General features: G+C 29.0%; 1 protein-coding gene across 2 annotated transcripts; it reads left to right on the plus strand.

Moving 5' to 3' along the window:
• The first annotated feature begins 11,290 nt into the window (after positions 1-11,290).
• Positions 11,291-14,361, plus strand: LOC121218210 (transcription factor bHLH145). Of its 2 annotated transcripts, XM_041095074.1 has the most exons (5): positions 11,291-11,481; positions 11,742-12,202; positions 12,376-12,532; positions 12,621-13,388; positions 13,470-14,361. In XM_041095074.1, the coding sequence occupies exons 4-5, from the start codon at positions 12,638-12,640 to the stop codon at positions 13,667-13,669; spliced, it is 951 nt and encodes a 316-aa protein (XP_040951008.1). In that variant the 5' UTR covers positions 11,291-11,481; positions 11,742-12,202; positions 12,376-12,532; positions 12,621-12,637; the 3' UTR covers positions 13,670-14,361. The 2 variants fall into 2 exon arrangements, with proteins under 2 accessions (XP_040951008.1, XP_040951007.1); XM_041095073.1 differs by having other exon boundaries at positions 11,292-11,481; positions 12,621-14,361.
• The last annotated feature ends 3,979 nt before the right edge of the window (positions 14,362-18,340 follow it).

Below are 18,340 nucleotides of genomic sequence, written 5' to 3' on the forward strand. Positions count from 1 at the left end.
ATTAACTTTTTTTGAACAATAATCTCATTATACGTTCTTATCATATCTGCTCTTTTGGTACAATGCCTATAACTAAATATATAAGGATTAAACTCAAAATTAATTAGGGTAAATTTATAAATGGTCACCCAACTATGCTTAGGATTCTCTTTTGGTCTTCTAACTTTCAAAAATTTTCAATTTAGGTGTTAATCTTTTGGTCACTTGTTGTTAAGTTGATAATGGAAAGCCTTTTTTCTTACAAGTATAATAACAAATTTAGTCTTCAATACTTAATTATTCCATCAATTTGATCCTAATTCTAAATAATTCAATAAATTTAACCTTTCATGTTTACAAAATCTATAGATGTGATCCTCAAACTTTCTAACCAAAGTTTTCAGCTTTTAAAACAGAAGCATTCCATATCTACTAATTATTTTATTTATGGTTGAAATTATCCAATTCGGTACATAGCACTTTTTGTTTATATTCTTAAGAAGTTGATATTAGAAATTAACTAAACACCATTAAAAATAATAGAAAATACAAATTAAAAAATATAATGCATAATAAAATTATATAAATAATTTAGTATTTGTAAAAAATAAATTTTCACTCGACACTAGCATACTTTTAGTTTTTAAATATTTGGTAAATGTTTTGACACTAAATCAAATTATTACTGATACATATTGCTTATTATGGGTTTAAAATTTTTAAAATAATTAAAAAAATAGAACACACAATATTTAAATATTAATTTTTTATATAATTATTTATTGAGCAATTGGATTTTTCAAAGCCATATTTTGAAGATTTCAATGACCAACGTTGAAGATTATTCTATGTACTTTGAAGGAAATATCGTACTATTAACAACAACAGTAAATCTAAAGCATTTTCTTTAGCCAATATTTTATCAATCGAAGGGTTATAAAATATTACATTTAGAATAAAACTAATGAAAAAATAAAAAGAAATAAAGTTTCAAGAAGCACTCATTAGAATCAGGAATTGGCTCGAAAAACAGCTCGTAGTTGAGAGATATTGGGGATCAACCCATATAAACCATGAGATAATAAAATTGAAGAAGAATGAAGACATATATTTTATGTGAAAAGGCATCACCTAGGAAAAACCACAAGCAAATGAGGCTTTGACTTTTCACTAAAAAACAAACAAAGAGTACAATGATGGAGAGTATTCAACCCGAACACAAAGAGCAAATCCTAAAAGAAACCCAAATATTCCAAATACAAAATCTCTCTCAAAAACTCTCCCAAAAAACTCTTTAACAAATCTCACACAAGAGATATATAATGCAAATCTGATTCTCTAAATCTAATTAATATAAATAGGGTTCCAAAGACCCTTTAAATAGGCTTGGGATATGGGTCCAATATGATTGAAATAACCGTGTAGGAAATAGGGTTTAACTGGGAGAATAAGTTATGTTGGGAGTCAAAAACCATAGTTGTATTTGAGCAGAAATCATCATCTTTTCATGACGTTGCCTACTTGTTCATCACGACATCACAACCTTGCTTGGTTGCCAAAGGCGTCGCATGGCTTTCTGCTCCCCTTTGGTTTCTCGTTGATTCTCTTCTTTAAGTGCCCTCAATGTATCCAATAAATGTGAGGTACACCCCACAAGATAAAGTATTTTTTTTGGGGGGGGTTACAAATTTATAGACGCGGAATACCTCTATTTTAAAAGTTGAAAGCTTTGATATGAAAGTTTGAGAATCAAATTGATATAATTTCTAAATGTGAAGGGTTAAATTTATTGAATTATTTAGATTTGGGATCAACTTGATATAATATGTAAATATTGATGACTAAATGTGTTATTATACTAGTTAGAAAAAGATTTTCCATTATCAATTTAACAAAACGTGACCAAAACAGGAACGAATTCAAATCTTGATACCTAAATTGAAAATTTTTAAAGTCTAGTGATCAAAATAGGAACGCGAACATAGTTGGATGACCATCTGTACAATTTACCCAATTAATTAATTACTAGATTTTTTAGAAATATATTTGTTATATAAAATTTTTATATTTTATCCCCACTATGATTTTGGTAGTGCTACCAAAAGGCAAGACCCAATGGCAAAAGGGAAATTAGCTTTTTAACTTTGAAATTTATATAATTAAACGATAAAATAAATAAAATATTATTTAAAGATAATATAAATTCGAATATTTTATGTATTTTTCAAAATTATATAACATGGATTATTAAAATATTAAAAATTTTGTTTGATAAATTAATATACTAAAACTTAGCCAAATATAATATTTATTATAAAAATAAAAATATATAAACCAAGAGGGATTAAAGTGTAAATATACTATTATTTTATCTTATCTCAATTTATTTTATAAATACTGGACCATGGATTCTCTTATCTGTTCATAAGAACTGTTTTCAGGTTACTAAATTCATGGGTATTCCTTTTGCACTTTTTAAAAAAAATTATTATTATTATTATTATAATTATACCCCTGACTGGACATAACAGGCTTTATTGGCCATCACTTTTCATTTTGTTTATTATTATTATTATTATTATTTAGGATATTCTCTTTGGTCTGCTTACTTTAGGACACTGCACAATTAAACTACACAGAACATTCATTTTGCTAACTACAATGTCTTAATTTAAAATTTTATAAAATAAAAGTGAGTTTCGCGATAAAAGTATCGTGAAAGCCTTTGTAGTTGGAGTAGGATTGAATTTTGTTCCATTTACTTAAAAAATGAGTGAATTACTCTCTGCTCGTAAGATTAACGAGTTAAAATGTCTTTTTTTTTTTAAATTCTATTGATTTTTACTATTAAAAGTTGATATTTGCATATCAGCATGAAATACATGTCACGCCCAAAAATATAGGGGTTAATTCAAATAAATAATCGAGAAATGACATAGGCTTGATGGTTAAGTGTTAGTGTACTATTTAGAGATCCTAGGTTCAAGTCACAACTCTCCCATTTAACCCAATTTTCTCTTAAAATTTCAACTCAAAACTTTGGAAAAATTGCTCCTGCCGCCCAAGGGTTCCCAAACCCTAGATATTTAACCTAATTTTCCCTAGTAGAATTAGGATTTTGATTTCTCTTCAATTCCAAATAGGATTTTCTTTCTTCTCCCTATTTCTTCCCTCTTTTCTTTCCTTTCCTCTATTTTACATCAAAATTTACATTCTATTTGCTGCTGAAAATAATTGCTTCCATGAATTAAATCATTCCCATTTAATTATTCTTTCACCAGTTTCGTAATTGACGACAATCCCAATCCAATCATTGCCAAGAAACAGTAAATACCCTCATTTTAGAGTTTAGATCCCAAACTTTTATAATTTTTCTATCCGACACTAACCCTACATTCGATTAATCAATCTTTATTAGTTCTTGTCAAATCTCTCGAAAATCTTGATTAATCTTGAAATTAACCATTAATTCTTGTGTAAATGTCATTTGAATGACCCGCTTTAGGTGCATCGAATCAGATTTAAACGCGAGGAACATCATTCGAGCTTATGGTGAAAGTGTGTGTTATTTTACAAGTGAATCGAGGCAAACCGTGTCTCAGATTAGGGCTACACAGCTAGCCACACGGGCGTGTGGACCACACGACCCCTCACACAGCCATGTGCCTCTGAAACTTAGGCTAGTTCAAATCTCACACGACCAAGATCCACCCACACGGTCCTGTCTCCTATGTAGCTTAATTTTGCATGTTCCACACAGTCACAATCTATTACACAGCCTGGCTACATGACCTATGACCCCTTCACACGGCCTAAGACATCGCACACGGTCGTGTGCCCCCTATTTTATAGTTTTGTCTAGAATTTTGTAAACTGTTCAATTAGTCCCTGCATGATCCTCGAACTGTTTTTAGAATTATATCTCTTTCAATTGAGTCTCTGACATTATGAATAATGTCGGAATCCATAAATTGACTGACAAAATTATTAGTATATATGCATGATTTGTAATAAGTTGTTGTTGATACTGATAAATTGTAAATAATGTCTACTGTTACTAATAAACTAGAAACATATATATGCATGATTTGTAACAATTTATCAATAACAATTTTTCAGTTGACATTATGAATAATGTCAGGATCTCTTTCTATTACTAGATTACTGATAATTTGTTATTGAAACTCGAATTAATGTAATTGCATGAACAACATGTCTACTGTTCCTGATAAACTAAAAACATGATATACATGTCTACTCCTACTATTAATTTGATTATATGCCAAGCATGTCTACTATTTTTATACTGTACTGTTAATAATGTCATTCTACATTGTATGGGGTGGGATGCTTTGAAAGGAGGAAGTATTGCAGTTTATCTGCAAACACTGGTGATTTATCCACAAACTTACTGGCAGCTTTTATCTGCAAATTCGTTGCGCATTAACCTGCTGGCAGCGTATTAACCTATAAACATTGGTGGTTTATCCACAACTTTTATTGGCAGCTTTTATCTGCAAACCCATTGTGTTCACAACTACTGGCAACGTATTAACCTACAACACTTGTGGTTCATCCACAATCTGGAGTGTTTGGGATATAAGAGTTTTGGACTGTACCGGTGGGGTAGGATATTTTTTTTACTGTTAAACTGAAATTGCATTACATTGGCACTCGTAAGCATGCTTGAATGAACTATTAATTTTTGCTATGCTATATGATTGTTATTGTACTAAACACAATTAATATATGCTCGGTTTATTACTTTGCTTTGATTCTTTTGTGATGGAACTCATACTGAGCTTCATAGCTTACCATCCTTTTAATTTTTATCATTACAGATAAATCACCAGGTTAGGATGCAGACACGACATTCAGCTCGATTTTAGTTAATCATATATTTTCGATTTATTATTTGGTATTTTAATTATTTAGAAATTGTATTATTTTATTTTGAATTGTAGCATGGGACATAGGATTTGGTTTTTATTTTATAGCTTGCATGACATTTAATTTGATTTCAGTACATCGAATTATGAATATTAATTAGTTATGCATGAACTTTGATTTTTATTTAAACGTAACCAAATATCACTTTTTCGTTGCTACAATACAGTTAAAATTTTGAGTAACACATATACTGGTAGTTAATAAAGTTTTCAAAAAAACAAAAGAGTCATCGTTACGTAGGTTAGATAATCTAAACCAGTTTTCATAACTCGTAAGTTTTTTTGAAAATAAACAAAAGAGTCATCGTTATGTAGGTACCATAATTTTCTTTTCACTTTTCAATTTTATCTGTCAGATTGTTTAAAAAAAATCATCGATGTTGCCAATGTGATAAGCAACACCCAAAGTTATTGTAGCAAACACTCCATTTTCATAATTAATTCGTGTTCCACCTTAGTTTTATAATTAATTAATTTTTAATATTTTTTTATAAAAGGGTCAAGTTTTTTAACTGAAAATGATCAGTTTGCTAATTGATCTAACGTACATGGATTAATTTATCCATTAATTAAAAATTTTGAAAAACTCATATTCACCTTCTTCTTCTTCTTTTTTGTTTCTTTATTTAAAACCCCTTTAAATGTAATTAGGTAAATTCTGGTTTTTAAATTATTTTTTATTTTATAAAAAAATAACTAAAAAATTACAGATCAAATTTACATTTATAATTTGAATCATCATTAAAATTTGTCATTGTTCCTCAATTTCGTTAAATAGTAGCCATTATGTTTTATAAGTTGTTGATCTTTTTTAAATTAAATTTACCACTTGCATTGATTCTAATACTTTTTTTTCCTTTCAAATTGTTAAAAATATGATGATAAAATTACATAAAATTGAATCACAATTTTGATTTTTAGAATGACAATGATTTAACTTTGAAGGTGTGAAATGATTGGGATTCTCTTTCTTTCTGATCAAAACTAAGAGAATATTTTCTAAAATCACTTTTATCACTTATAAATATGAAAATATTTTTTTCTATTGGCTTTTAGTTCAATCGGTATGGGTATTGTTATCAAAGTAAGAGGATGTGGGTTCAACTGCGCTGAAGCGCATTATCCTCCTATTTACGTATTGGGGAGGGGGCTATGGGTAGTTCTAGGCTTTGTGTAAAAAAAATGATCAGAACCTATAATGAAATTATTCAAAAAATAATTAAAACATTTTCACATATTTAATGTTATTTTTTAGAGGTTAGATTATAAGTATAATAACAATTACAAGTATTGTATTGAAATTTAAAATAAAATATATTTAGATTTAAATCAAAATAAATTCATATATGATCCTAAATATTTATCTCAATAATTCCTACATAAAATTTTCTTATTAAAATAATAAAAACAAAAAATATTATTTGTAAAATTAAATAATTATAAAATTCAAACAACAAACAAATGAAATATATATAAATGAAGAATAATCCAAAAGAGGGTTATGGGCCATCCCATTTAATGGTTTAGCCACATCCATGTATCACATCAATGAAAATTGAATAGCATTATTGTACTCTATTTGGAGCCAATGTGCCTTTGCTTGTGCCCCTAAAGGGGAACCTTTTATCTCTCACCTAAAGCTATCCAATGGATAATAATCTATTCCAATAATCTTAGTGTAAATATATGTATTCTTAAAGGTGATAAGGTAAGGTCCAAGTTGGGATGATTTTGTGATTGTAAGTTTGAGTTTCTAATTTATACAAATTATATGTGAGTGTTTTTTTGGTGAATTATAAGAGAAGAGTAAAAGTTTTAGCAGTGACTAACACAACTCGAATCTAGATCACACTTAAAGTAACGAATAATCTGGCCAACACATGGGGTTTATTATATGCTAGTTTTTAATCTATATTAGTCTTGATTTAAATTTCACTTATGTAAGTTTTATTAGGTAAAAGTACCATGGAGATCTCTATACTGAGAGTCGGGTTGCATTTTGTCTCTTTTACTAAATTAAAAAAAAAAGGGACAAATGAGTCCTTATATGTTAGACCAAAAAACAAATCAATCATTGTATTAAAAAATTCATCCATTTATACTACTAAAAACCAATCCCTTCACGTCAACATGAGATACATGTAACATGCCACGTTTTAACCGTCTTATTATTCCGTTAACCACGTCAAATTTTAACAATACAAATGGATGAATTTTTGAACAGAAAGGTCTAATTTGCTTCTTGATCTTATGTACAAGAACTAATTTACCCAAATTTTTTAATAGAGAAAACAAAATATACTCTGACTCCTGATACAGAAACATTTACGATACATTTCACATCTTATTAAAATTTACTTTTATTTAAATCTGAATACATTCCTACAATCAATTTTATAATATTAATTTCTACTTTTAATCACTTTAAAATGTTATGTAAAAATATAAACTATCAAATACTAAATATTAAATAATCATAATAGTAAGAATAATAATAAGGTGGAGTTAAGTGTGACTAAAGAAAATGATGTAGCCAATGCTTGATCGAAGGGGTTGGTGGGGGTCCCATTGTATATCTATGATTCATACTTTGAATGGTCAAGCATCAAATTATTTGTGTTTTAATCTCATACATTGGATGCCCATCATCTGTTTATATTTTAATTACATTATAGTCCCTAAACTTTATATTTTTTTTTTATTTTCTTTTTGCAAAAGGTTGCTATATTTTGGCCTTCTTTTGCACCATCTCTTCCCAAAGCTTTGAACATGCTTAAAAAGGTATATAGTTTGTGGGAAGTGCACTCTATTTTCAGTGATTTTTAAGTTTTTGCTTTTCTTTTTAATGATTGATGTGTTATATTTTATTACTATTATTGTGTGTTTTCATTTCATCTTATATTCTTTAAGGGAAAATTGCATTAATAGTAATTTAAGTATGTATAAATTTTCGTTTTGATCACTAATTTTTTGAGATTGGTTATTCAATTGTTGAGTGATTAACGGCGACACTTCTCTGACTGGTATAATGATAAATTTAGTCCTTTAACTTTTATATTTTTTTATCAATTTGGCCTCGATTTTATATAAGATTATAAAAAAGAATCAAAATTCTTTTTAAAATTTATATAGAGATTTAAATATAAATGTATTAAAATATATACATAACATTGAATAATTTTTTTATAAAACTACAAATAAAAAAAATAAGTTTTGAAATTCAAAATTACATACATATTTTTAAAAAGAAAAAAGATTTATTAATTCCAGTGTTCCCACAAAGTTCAAATTTATAAACAACATTTCAAAAAATTCTACAAATTAGAAATTTCTTCTAAAAATTCAAAATATATATTCATTCAAAAAAAGTCTAAACCTCGTTATGATCCCTTAACTTTGATGGAGCGATCTGGTCGTCGCCATCGGTGTTGAAGTCAGAGGAAGCCTTCTTTGCTTGTGAGACTTGCATTTTTATTATGGAAAACCCCCAAAAGTAAACACATTTTACAGCTTCGTTAACGAGAAAGAAAGGAAATGAGAATGCTAAGAAGAAGTACGAAGATTTAAAAGGAGATAGTTCTGGTATTTGGGAGATGATTGGGTAAAGTAGGGTTTGAATTTCGACGACTTACGAGAAAATTGGAAGCCAAACCATGAATTTTATAAACGCTAGGGATTTAGAAATGAGGAGATGAACTAGTTTCGATTTGCTTTCGGATTTTGCTTCTTTTTTTTTTGTAATTAATTATTTAGTTTTTTTAAATATTTATATATATTTTTAACTTGATTTTATTATATTTTTAGCTTTTAAAAATTTTATTTTATTTTTATTTTTAAGTATTTATAGATTTTATAGATTTTTAAAATTTCTATTTATTTTTAGAATCTTCTAAATTTTTAAAGAATTTTTATTTTTAATTTTTTTACATAGAATTAAGTTTAAATTGATATAAAGTATAAAAACTAAGGACTAAATTTATTATTACACAAATTAGAAAAATGCTACTGTTAGTCACTTAACGGCTGGGCGACAAAAAATGTCGAAAACATTAGTGACCAAAACGAAAACTTATACATAATTAAGTGACCTTTGGTGTAGTTTACCTATTTTTTAATTAATGACTTTTTTAAAATTTCCCCACTAGTAATTCGTATAGTCTTGTTGACACACGTTGAGATTAAACAATATATTATTTTATAAAATCGTTTTTAATTAACAATGATAAAATTGGATCTTATGTGATGGCATGATGGTCAATGGTGTTCACTGCCTCAGGTGTGGCCTGGGTTCGAGTCGCGCTAATCGCGTCTTAGGATTTACTTTATTATTGCAATTCAAAAAAAAAAAACACAATGATAAAATTCGAGCCATTGCATGAATTTCATATTAATATGCTTTAAAATTAGTTTTATTTTTAATAAAAAAAATATATGAATAAACTATCTTTTGAAAGATATTAAGGGTTCGGCTCCATTCCGCTACATTTTTGTTCATTATTATTAGAAGAATGTAATTATAGAATATTTAATGTGGTATCTGAATTATTAATATGTGTTTTATTATGGTACATGTATTTTTATAAAATATCCAATACGGTACTTGTACTTTGAAAATGTCCAATGCGGTACTTGTACTTTGAAAATGTTTAATGTAGTACTTATGTTTTATTATGGCACCTGTACTTTCATAAAATGTCTAATGTGATGCTTGGACTATCAATATATGTTTTATTATGGTACATGTAAACTTGTTCAAGGGTTGGGTAGCTTGTCTAGTCCGATAAGTCGGGTTGGGCTTGGATAAGAATTTTTGTACCTCTAGCCCGACCTGAATTCAATTTAATTATAAAACATAATTTTAATATGTATATTTTTAATAATTTATTATTTTTTAACAACAAAATGAGCTTTTTGGAACCGGACCGAAAATGGACCTAGGCATGGAATTTTTTTGGAACCGAGCCTCAACCCAGCCTGACCCATGGGTAGCTCTAGATACATGGTGTTAATACCGGCAATGAATTGCCAAACCAACCAATAAAAAATTGAAATGTTGATTTTCTTTTTCAAATCATCAAGTCCATGTGAATAACATAACATTAAGTGGAAGACTAAATAAAAAAATTAAATTAAACTAAAAACAAATAATTAAACATATGGTTAATAAAAAGGAAGTAAATACTAAAAAATCGAGTTTATTTAACTATAAAATAAATATAAGCATTCTTTTAAACACGATGTAATAGTTTGAGGGTTTACATATATATTAGCCTTTTAAGGACTATTTAAATTATTTTTATTTAAATATAGGCATAATTTGGCCTTCTTACTTTACAAAAAATGTCATTTTAACTTTTGATTTAAATTTTCGCCCTTCAACTTGTATTATTTGTCAAATCACCCCAAAATGAATAGAAAAGCTAACTTTGTTGATGTGGCATAAACGTAGAAGTCAAGTCAACAATTAATTAATTGTAAAAAAAATAAAAAGTTATAAAATTTATTAAATAAATATTAACATTATTAAAAAAGTATAAAAATATTAAAAATATAATTTTTTTAAAATTTCAAAAAAATAATCAATTGCTTACATGGCATACATGCCACATGTATGCAAAGTTAATAGATATTAACTTTCCATCTATTTTGGAATGATTTGAAAAATATTGAAAGTCCAAAGGCTAAAAAAATGAAAAAAAAATAAATGAAGAGCTAAAATGACTTTTTTTTGTAAAGTTGGAGAGTTAAAAAGTTACCTTAAATATACTATATAAAAACTTTAAATGATAAAAGTACCCTTATATATTTGTTATTATTATTATTATTTTCTCAATATTAATCTTATAAGTTTTTATCATATCTGTTTTTTTTATACATCGTCTAGAATTACCCATAACATTTCCTCAACTCTTAATATAAGAGGATAATGCTTTTTAGCGCACTCGAATCTACATCTTTCTGCACTAATAACAATATCATTTTTTGGATCAAAATTTAAGGTAGAATGCAATCTGACAAAAAAAAACTAAATGCAAAATATTAATTACATTTGCATTTTGCATTAATTAAAAGAAAGAGAAGGACTGTTTTTCGGGTTCAAACATGGTTAGGAATTAGGATAAAACCCAAACCCGAACCCGAAAAGGGCAATGATAAAACCACCGAGCAGGGGACCCAACTCCAAACCAACCACACGGACTCTAAATTGTGCTTCATCATTGTTCACTTAATACCTTGCGTGCACTCCTCACGCACGCACGTATCAAACCTTTAATCACTTTTTTTTTTCCTTTAAATTTTAATTATTTCGATATTTCAAGGATATTTTCGTCAATTAAAAAATTTCTATATAATAATCTATCTATTAGTATTAATCTCGGCTTCCGTGCAATCCTTAAACCTTCGTCTGTAAACTTCCATTTTTGACTCTCAAAAAAAAAAAAAAAAACTCCTTTTAGTCTCCATTTCTGTCTTTGAAGCTTAAATTTTGGACCAATTAGGCTTTTTTTTTCCTTGATTTGAGATTTGGGTTTCTTCTCCTTTCTTCTTTTTTGTAAGTTTTTCAGCTTCTTTGATGATTTCTATATATTTTTTCCATAGCTATGGCTACTTCGTTTTTTTGATGTAATTTATATTTAGATTTCATGTACCATAAGAAGAAAAAATAGATCTATTGATCTTGATTTTCTACCTTCCTTTTTTTTTTATCTTGGCTCTAGATTATTAGTACGTACTATAAAAAAAAAAAGAAAAAGAAAGAGATTTATGTTATCTGAAAGTTGAAATAATGAATGTTTTTTTGACCCATTTTAGGGTTCAGCAGCAGCATGCGGTGGTGGTTCAGTCAATCGGTTGATGTGTTTCGAAAAGTTATCTCTTTGAACTTGTATTGTAGAGTGATTCTGTAATTCCCCCCATAATCAGCAAACAAAGCCCTTTTTTTAGCCATTCACTCTTTAGTCTTACACTATTCTATATATATCTTCCATGGGATCCACTTTCTTCATTGTTGTTCCTTGTTATGTTCGTCAGATTAGCTGATTAGTGAATCATCTTCAAAACCCATCTCTCAAATTTGTGTTCCAAAAGTTTTCATTTTAGTTTGTGGAAGATCCTCTTTGTATATTGAAGGGTTGGGGGGAAACGTAGTTATGGTGTGCCAAGCAGCTAGCCAAACAAGATTCCGGGCATTGAAGTATGAAAATGGTATTGCAGGGAGTGCCACCATTGTAGTTAGAGTTATAGCATGCTTTCAACCTCTTCAAGATTGCCAGGTTTGTTTTTTTCTTTGTACAAAACAAAGCCTTTATGAAAGAATTAGATACCCTTTTTTGTTGAGTGTTTGTTTCTTTTCTTAATATATGAGATTCCTTGTTCTTTTTCTTCTATTTTTGTCATTGATAATTTGTTTGAAAGTTTTTGTCTTTGGGGTGTTTTGTTTTTGCAGGCTGAATATTTTCGTCATTTGCTTAAGCCTGTTACGTAGATTGGGTTCTTTATATTACAGCCATCAAGTTAATTTTAGTTTTGTTTTTTGCCCCTTGTTTTTTTGAGAGAATTTGGAAGTAAACTACTAGTTCTGCTGCTACAACATTCAACTTCTGGTATGTTTTACTTACTTTGTTTGTATGAATATGTAGTTTCTGTTCTTTAGGATGTCAATTTTTAGAGTTAACTCTGTTGATTTTGTAGGTGATTGTTCTGGTTAGATGAGAGAAGGCTGTGGATTTTCGTTTCCAGAGCAGCGATTCGATTGGCGATCGCATGACTTGAGTTCTTTGGCTGCTCCTCATCCTTTGGTTCAGCAAAATACTAATCCTCAACTTGTTAACTCTGGCATCGATATGGTCTCGGTCCCGAGGACTCTGCCAGATTATGCAAATCCTGGAATAGTACCTCAATTGCAGGTTGGCCAAGTTAACGAACCTTGTGGCTGGTTTTACTGTTCACCCCACTATTGGCAGGGCTTGGTGCCTGCTTCAACCAACCCTTATGAGTATCACAATGAAAAGATTGTTTCGAAGGCTGGTTCGGGGTGTGCTCAGAAGAGATTCCTTGTTTTTGATCAATCTGGTGATCAAACTACTATGATATTTAGCTCTTCTTTCGGGACTCCTATCAAATGCGCCACTTGGGGTTCAAAATCTCCTGCTGCTTGTAACTTTAATGGCAAGGATCCGATAACCAAAGTAAACCCTGATCTTCACTCTGGACCGATATCCTCAAATGTGTTTGATGAGAATGGGACCAATACGCAAAGTGAAATGCACGAGGATACTGAAGAACTAAATGCGTTGCTTTACTCGGATGATGATAGTTATTATACTGATGATGAAGTTACAAGCGCAGTTCATTCTCCTAGTAGAATGACGGCTTGCCCAGAGCAATTCGAGGGAGGAGGAACTGAAAAGGTTGCTAGCTCTATTGGACCAACTAAAAAGCGAAAACTGCTCAATGACGGTAATGATTACCTGCCGTTGCTTACAGACGCTGCTATTTCAGTAAATCCTAGCAGATGTTCTGAGTATGTGGATGATGCAGATTCTAGCTGTGCCAATATGGAATCCTCTTCAAGTAATAAGAGACTGAGAATCGAAAAAATTCAAGAGACCGTGAGTGTTCTACGAAGCTTAATTCCAAATGGGGAAGGCAAAGATGCAATCATGGTTCTTGGTGAAGCTATTGATTACTTGAAATCCCTTAAACTCAAAGCCAAAACCTTGGGACTTAATGCTCTATGATGTTGCCAACGCCATTGCCACTCTTCTTATTTGTGTTAGCGGTAGCATCTATTATCATTAGTTATTGTTTATTGGTACCTATTAGTCAAGGCATGGATTTGCATGTGTAGCCATATTATTTGGCGTCTTCCAACAAAGGAGCCAAAAATGAAGAGCCAAGTGAGTCTTTCTTCAATGATTTGAGTAGGAAAAACCAGTAAGATTTGGGTTGGAAAATCTATAGAAAGCAGTATATTTATGTCCCAATAAAGGGGAGTGAATCATTAGTCTTCACCTTGGGGGTTTAGAAAGTAACACTCACGCTTGAGAATGATGGGGTTTTTAGCAGTGTGAATGAGAAGACTGGTTATTATAAGGGACCCTCATAAAAGGTGGCTAAGTGCACGCCGCTTAGGTGGTTATTGGGTCCCAATCTTCACTTTCTTCTTCTGCCCTTTTGTTTGTGTGTATCCTCTTTTCTTTGATGTTGAATATATTGCATAAGCAAAAGAGCATGCAAACAAATTTGCTTTGAAAGCCCCTTTCATGGCCTTTTATATGGGGTAGTGTGGTTATGCATGTATGTACGTATGGTCCTTTTTTTCATGTATGCTGTCATCATGGGGTTTAACCATAGTCTTTGTAGTGCTTTGATGTGTTATCATTCATGGATGGATGTAATTTTATATAATATATGGTTTGAGTGTTGTTTATGATGATGATGATGATGATGATGATGATGATGATGATGATGATGATCTCCTCTAAGGTGATCGTTATTTTATCCTATATAGCTCCCTAGCTTACCTTATGAAATGGTGCAAATTTTCTTTTTCCACTTTGTATGCAGGTGATGGCTCGTGTGATGGGACTGCAAAAAGTTGGTATTATTTTTTATGAGTGAAGAAATGACATTAATCTGCCACCAACCCTTTAGTCAGTCATATTGCTAAAGTTAACTTGAGAGACATGAGCATGCATGTGCTAATCATACGGAATATAAAATTTCAAACATCAGCATCATAATACGAATTCGAAAAATGATGAGTTATGTGTATCATGATATTAATTATGATCATTCTAAAATCTATATATACACATGATTAAGTTTGATAGTTTGGGCACTCACTTTGGTAATGTCAAAAATATTTTTAATTTATATAGTAATTTGTAGGTTAAATATTGATTTGGTATTTATATTTTGTGAAAGTTGCAGATTTAATCCTTATATTTTAATTTAATTATTTTTAATTTTTGTACTGTTTAAATTTTAAATTTTCAATCTTTAATAAACGATAACACGATACTTCTATACTACATATTAAACACTTGATTGAGTTGGTGTCGTAACTTAAGTGAGCAGTAACTCGGCAGGGTAATGTCTAAACTACCTTACTATAAATAGTACATTGTTGGATGAATTTTGTTGGTACTTTGTGAAAGTTGCAGATTTAATTCTTGTACTCTAATTTGATCATTTTTAGTTTATATACTTTTCAAATTTTATAGTTCTAGTTCTCATCTAATGGCAACTGTTAAATTCATTAAGTTTTGTTATTTTCAAAATTTGATGTGTCAAATATATTGTCATATACATAATGTCACGTTAGTTTGTTATTTTCACATATTATTTATAAAAAATTCAGTTAATGGATTAACGACTGTCATTTGTATCAAGACTAAAATTTCAAATTTTGAAAAGAGTAGGATTTAGAATTATCCAATTGGAGTATATGGATCAAATCTACAATTGTACGTTAAGTACAAGACTAGTAAATTTAACTAAACAAATTGGCCATGATTAGAATTTCAAACTATGAAAAGTACAAAGATTAAAATTGACCAATTCGAAAAGTACATGATTAAAATTGACTGAATTAAAGCATAAAGGCTAAATTTATAACTTTCACAAAGTATAAGGATTAATAGTAAAATTTAACTTAAATTGTATTATTTCGAGGTAATTTTTCCATTTTATTCCTTTTATATAGAAAAATATGCGCACAAAATAAAATCTGAACTCAAGTCTCTATCATTTTTAATATTTGTATATAGAGATGATCAAGGGTCGGGTTAGACCTTAATAGAAATTTAGGCCCATTTTCAAGGCCTAGTCCTGGCCCAAAAAATGGGCCTAAATTTTTGTCCAATCTCGACCTGAATAAAAACACTACAACTTGAGCTTGGCTCGACCTAACCGTATTATTTTTTTAATTATTATTTTTATATAAAAACAAAATTAAAAATATAATACATCAAATACACTAAAAATATTAAAATAAATATTTCTCAACAAATTAAAAATAAATTAAAAAATATTTATACTTAAAAGCACTAAAATAGGTGTAATTTAGCAAGCAAATACTTCTAAAATAGTAGCAAAATTAACAATAAAATAAGAGTTATACAATATCTAAACAACAATAATAAAAGATTAACAATATAAAAATAAAACGACCCCAAAACAGTGACAAAACCACAACAAAAGTAGTAGCAAAAAGCAGCAGTTTTTCTAATTTTTTTACAAATTTGAGCCAGGCCTCGAGTCAAAAAAAGCTTGCATGAGGCTTAGCTTGTTTAGAAAACATGCCTCGTTTTTTTACCTAAACCCATTTTGGGGACCTATATTTTTGTTTAAACTCTCTCATTTTTCGAATAAATCTTCGAGCCAAACCGAATAATCCGTTCCATAATCAAGTCTATTTATATATCACCATTAAATTAAAACCTCATTTATTATATAAATATATATTTTTATTTTTCACTTACATCTAAGTATGCGATACTCTAATAAGCAATAATCTTGATGTCATGATAACTTTGATTAACTAATGCCATGTCAAACGTTCCAAATGAGAGAAATGAAGGTGTGACTTTGTACCCAATTTTTTGGGTTTGAGATAAGTATAAAACTTATGTTCAACATCATACCATCATACATGCCACATTGAACGAATATATTCCATTTCCCATATCACGCTTTGTAGGATCGTTGGGATGCTTTATATATATATATATATATAATATTTTTCATAGACCTTATATTTCTTGCAATTGCAATTTTCTTCATTGGTGCAGGAACAGTAAAAAATATTTACGGATTAAGTCTTAATTCGATTGGTATGGACATTATTATCAATATAGGAAGACATGGATTAAGTCTTAATTCGAGTGTGTTGAAGCGTATTATTCTCCTATTTATGAATTGGAGAATAATTATTAGGAGTTCTAAATTTTGTGTCAAAATAATAAATATGATTAAAATTTATAATAAAATTATTAAAAATATATTTTCAAAAAAAATAATGGTGCTGTGCATGATGAAACTGGATTTTCACCTAAAAGCAATCGGTCCCTCATGTATGTATATGTCATCCTCTCCTTTACTTAATGCGCTTAGTGAGGTTATTTCGTCAGCTTAGATTCCAAGTTTTTTCTTTTTTATACAAAAAATCATATACTATTTTCGATGTCACTTTCATTTTTTAAAATAAATAAAAAATGAGTTTTTTTTTCTTTTTTATACAAGTTGATATATATATTTTTTAATTTGTTATTTAAAATTTGTTAGGCCCAATTTGGTACATGAATTTGGCATATTTTTCTTAATTTGGTACCTAGATTTATTAAATGCTATACAAATTACGCAAAACACTGGCGGTGTTAAAAAATTTCTTTTGTTATACTATAAAAATATTGTCAGTATTAGAGAAATTCATGTTAAAAAATAGGTATTGAGCTATGTTTAAAAAATTAATATTGAACAAGAAAAAAAATTAAAAACCCCAAATTAAAAGAAATTCATTATTTTCAATTGATAAAATAAATAAATAATTAATTAAAACTATAAGTAATTGAATATATAAGATACAAAAAAAATCATATCATCTGTCACATATGGGTCATACATTGATTATTTTTACTAACTCAATAAAAAATAGCATTGTTAGTATATTGGAGTAATTTGTAAAACGTTTGATAAGTACCAAATCAAACAAAAAATTATTAGGTGCTAAATTAGAAAAAAAAGAGTCAAGTTTAGGTACCAAATTAAAAAATATATATCAAATTCAAAAACCAAATGTTATATTAAACTTTTTTTTAAAGTTTAGACGAAATTAAAGGTTATAAAATGTCAAAGAGAATTCGAATCTATCTTGAAATGCATGCTAAAACATTGCATCTTTGTCACCTTAAGTGTTTTTTTTTTTCGATAGACAAAAATATATTTAAGCGAATACAATAACAATCAACTTGTTATACTTGCAATCCTATCAGCATACAAAGTTTCTTGTAAATAATTTGGCAGATCCATGAACAACAAAAGCTTTGGCACTTTGTTACTTGCGGATTTAGTCATGAGATCAGCAGTCGTATTTTGCATCCTTTGAATATGGCAAATTCTGATTCTCCAATTATATTTGAGTAGGCAGCTAATTAAACGCAATTCAACTAACTTACTGGAATCAACCCCACTAACTAGCAAAGTTTCCACTAAAAGTGCATTATCACATTCTAGCTCTACTTGCCTGAATCATTTCTCCCTTGTTATGTTCAGACCTTCATATATTTAATTTAGTATTTTAATTTAATTTTAATATTTACTTTGATATTTGCTTCTTCTTCTTTTTCTTTTTTTTTTGTCTCTACAATGTTGAATTTGGCGGTTGAGTTTTATTTTTTTATCTTAAT

Source organism: Gossypium hirsutum, chromosome D06 (assembly GCF_007990345.1).
Source record: "Gossypium hirsutum isolate 1008001.06 chromosome D06, Gossypium_hirsutum_v2.1, whole genome shotgun sequence".
Lineage (NCBI taxonomy): Eukaryota > Viridiplantae > Streptophyta > Magnoliopsida > Malvales > Malvaceae > Gossypium > Gossypium hirsutum.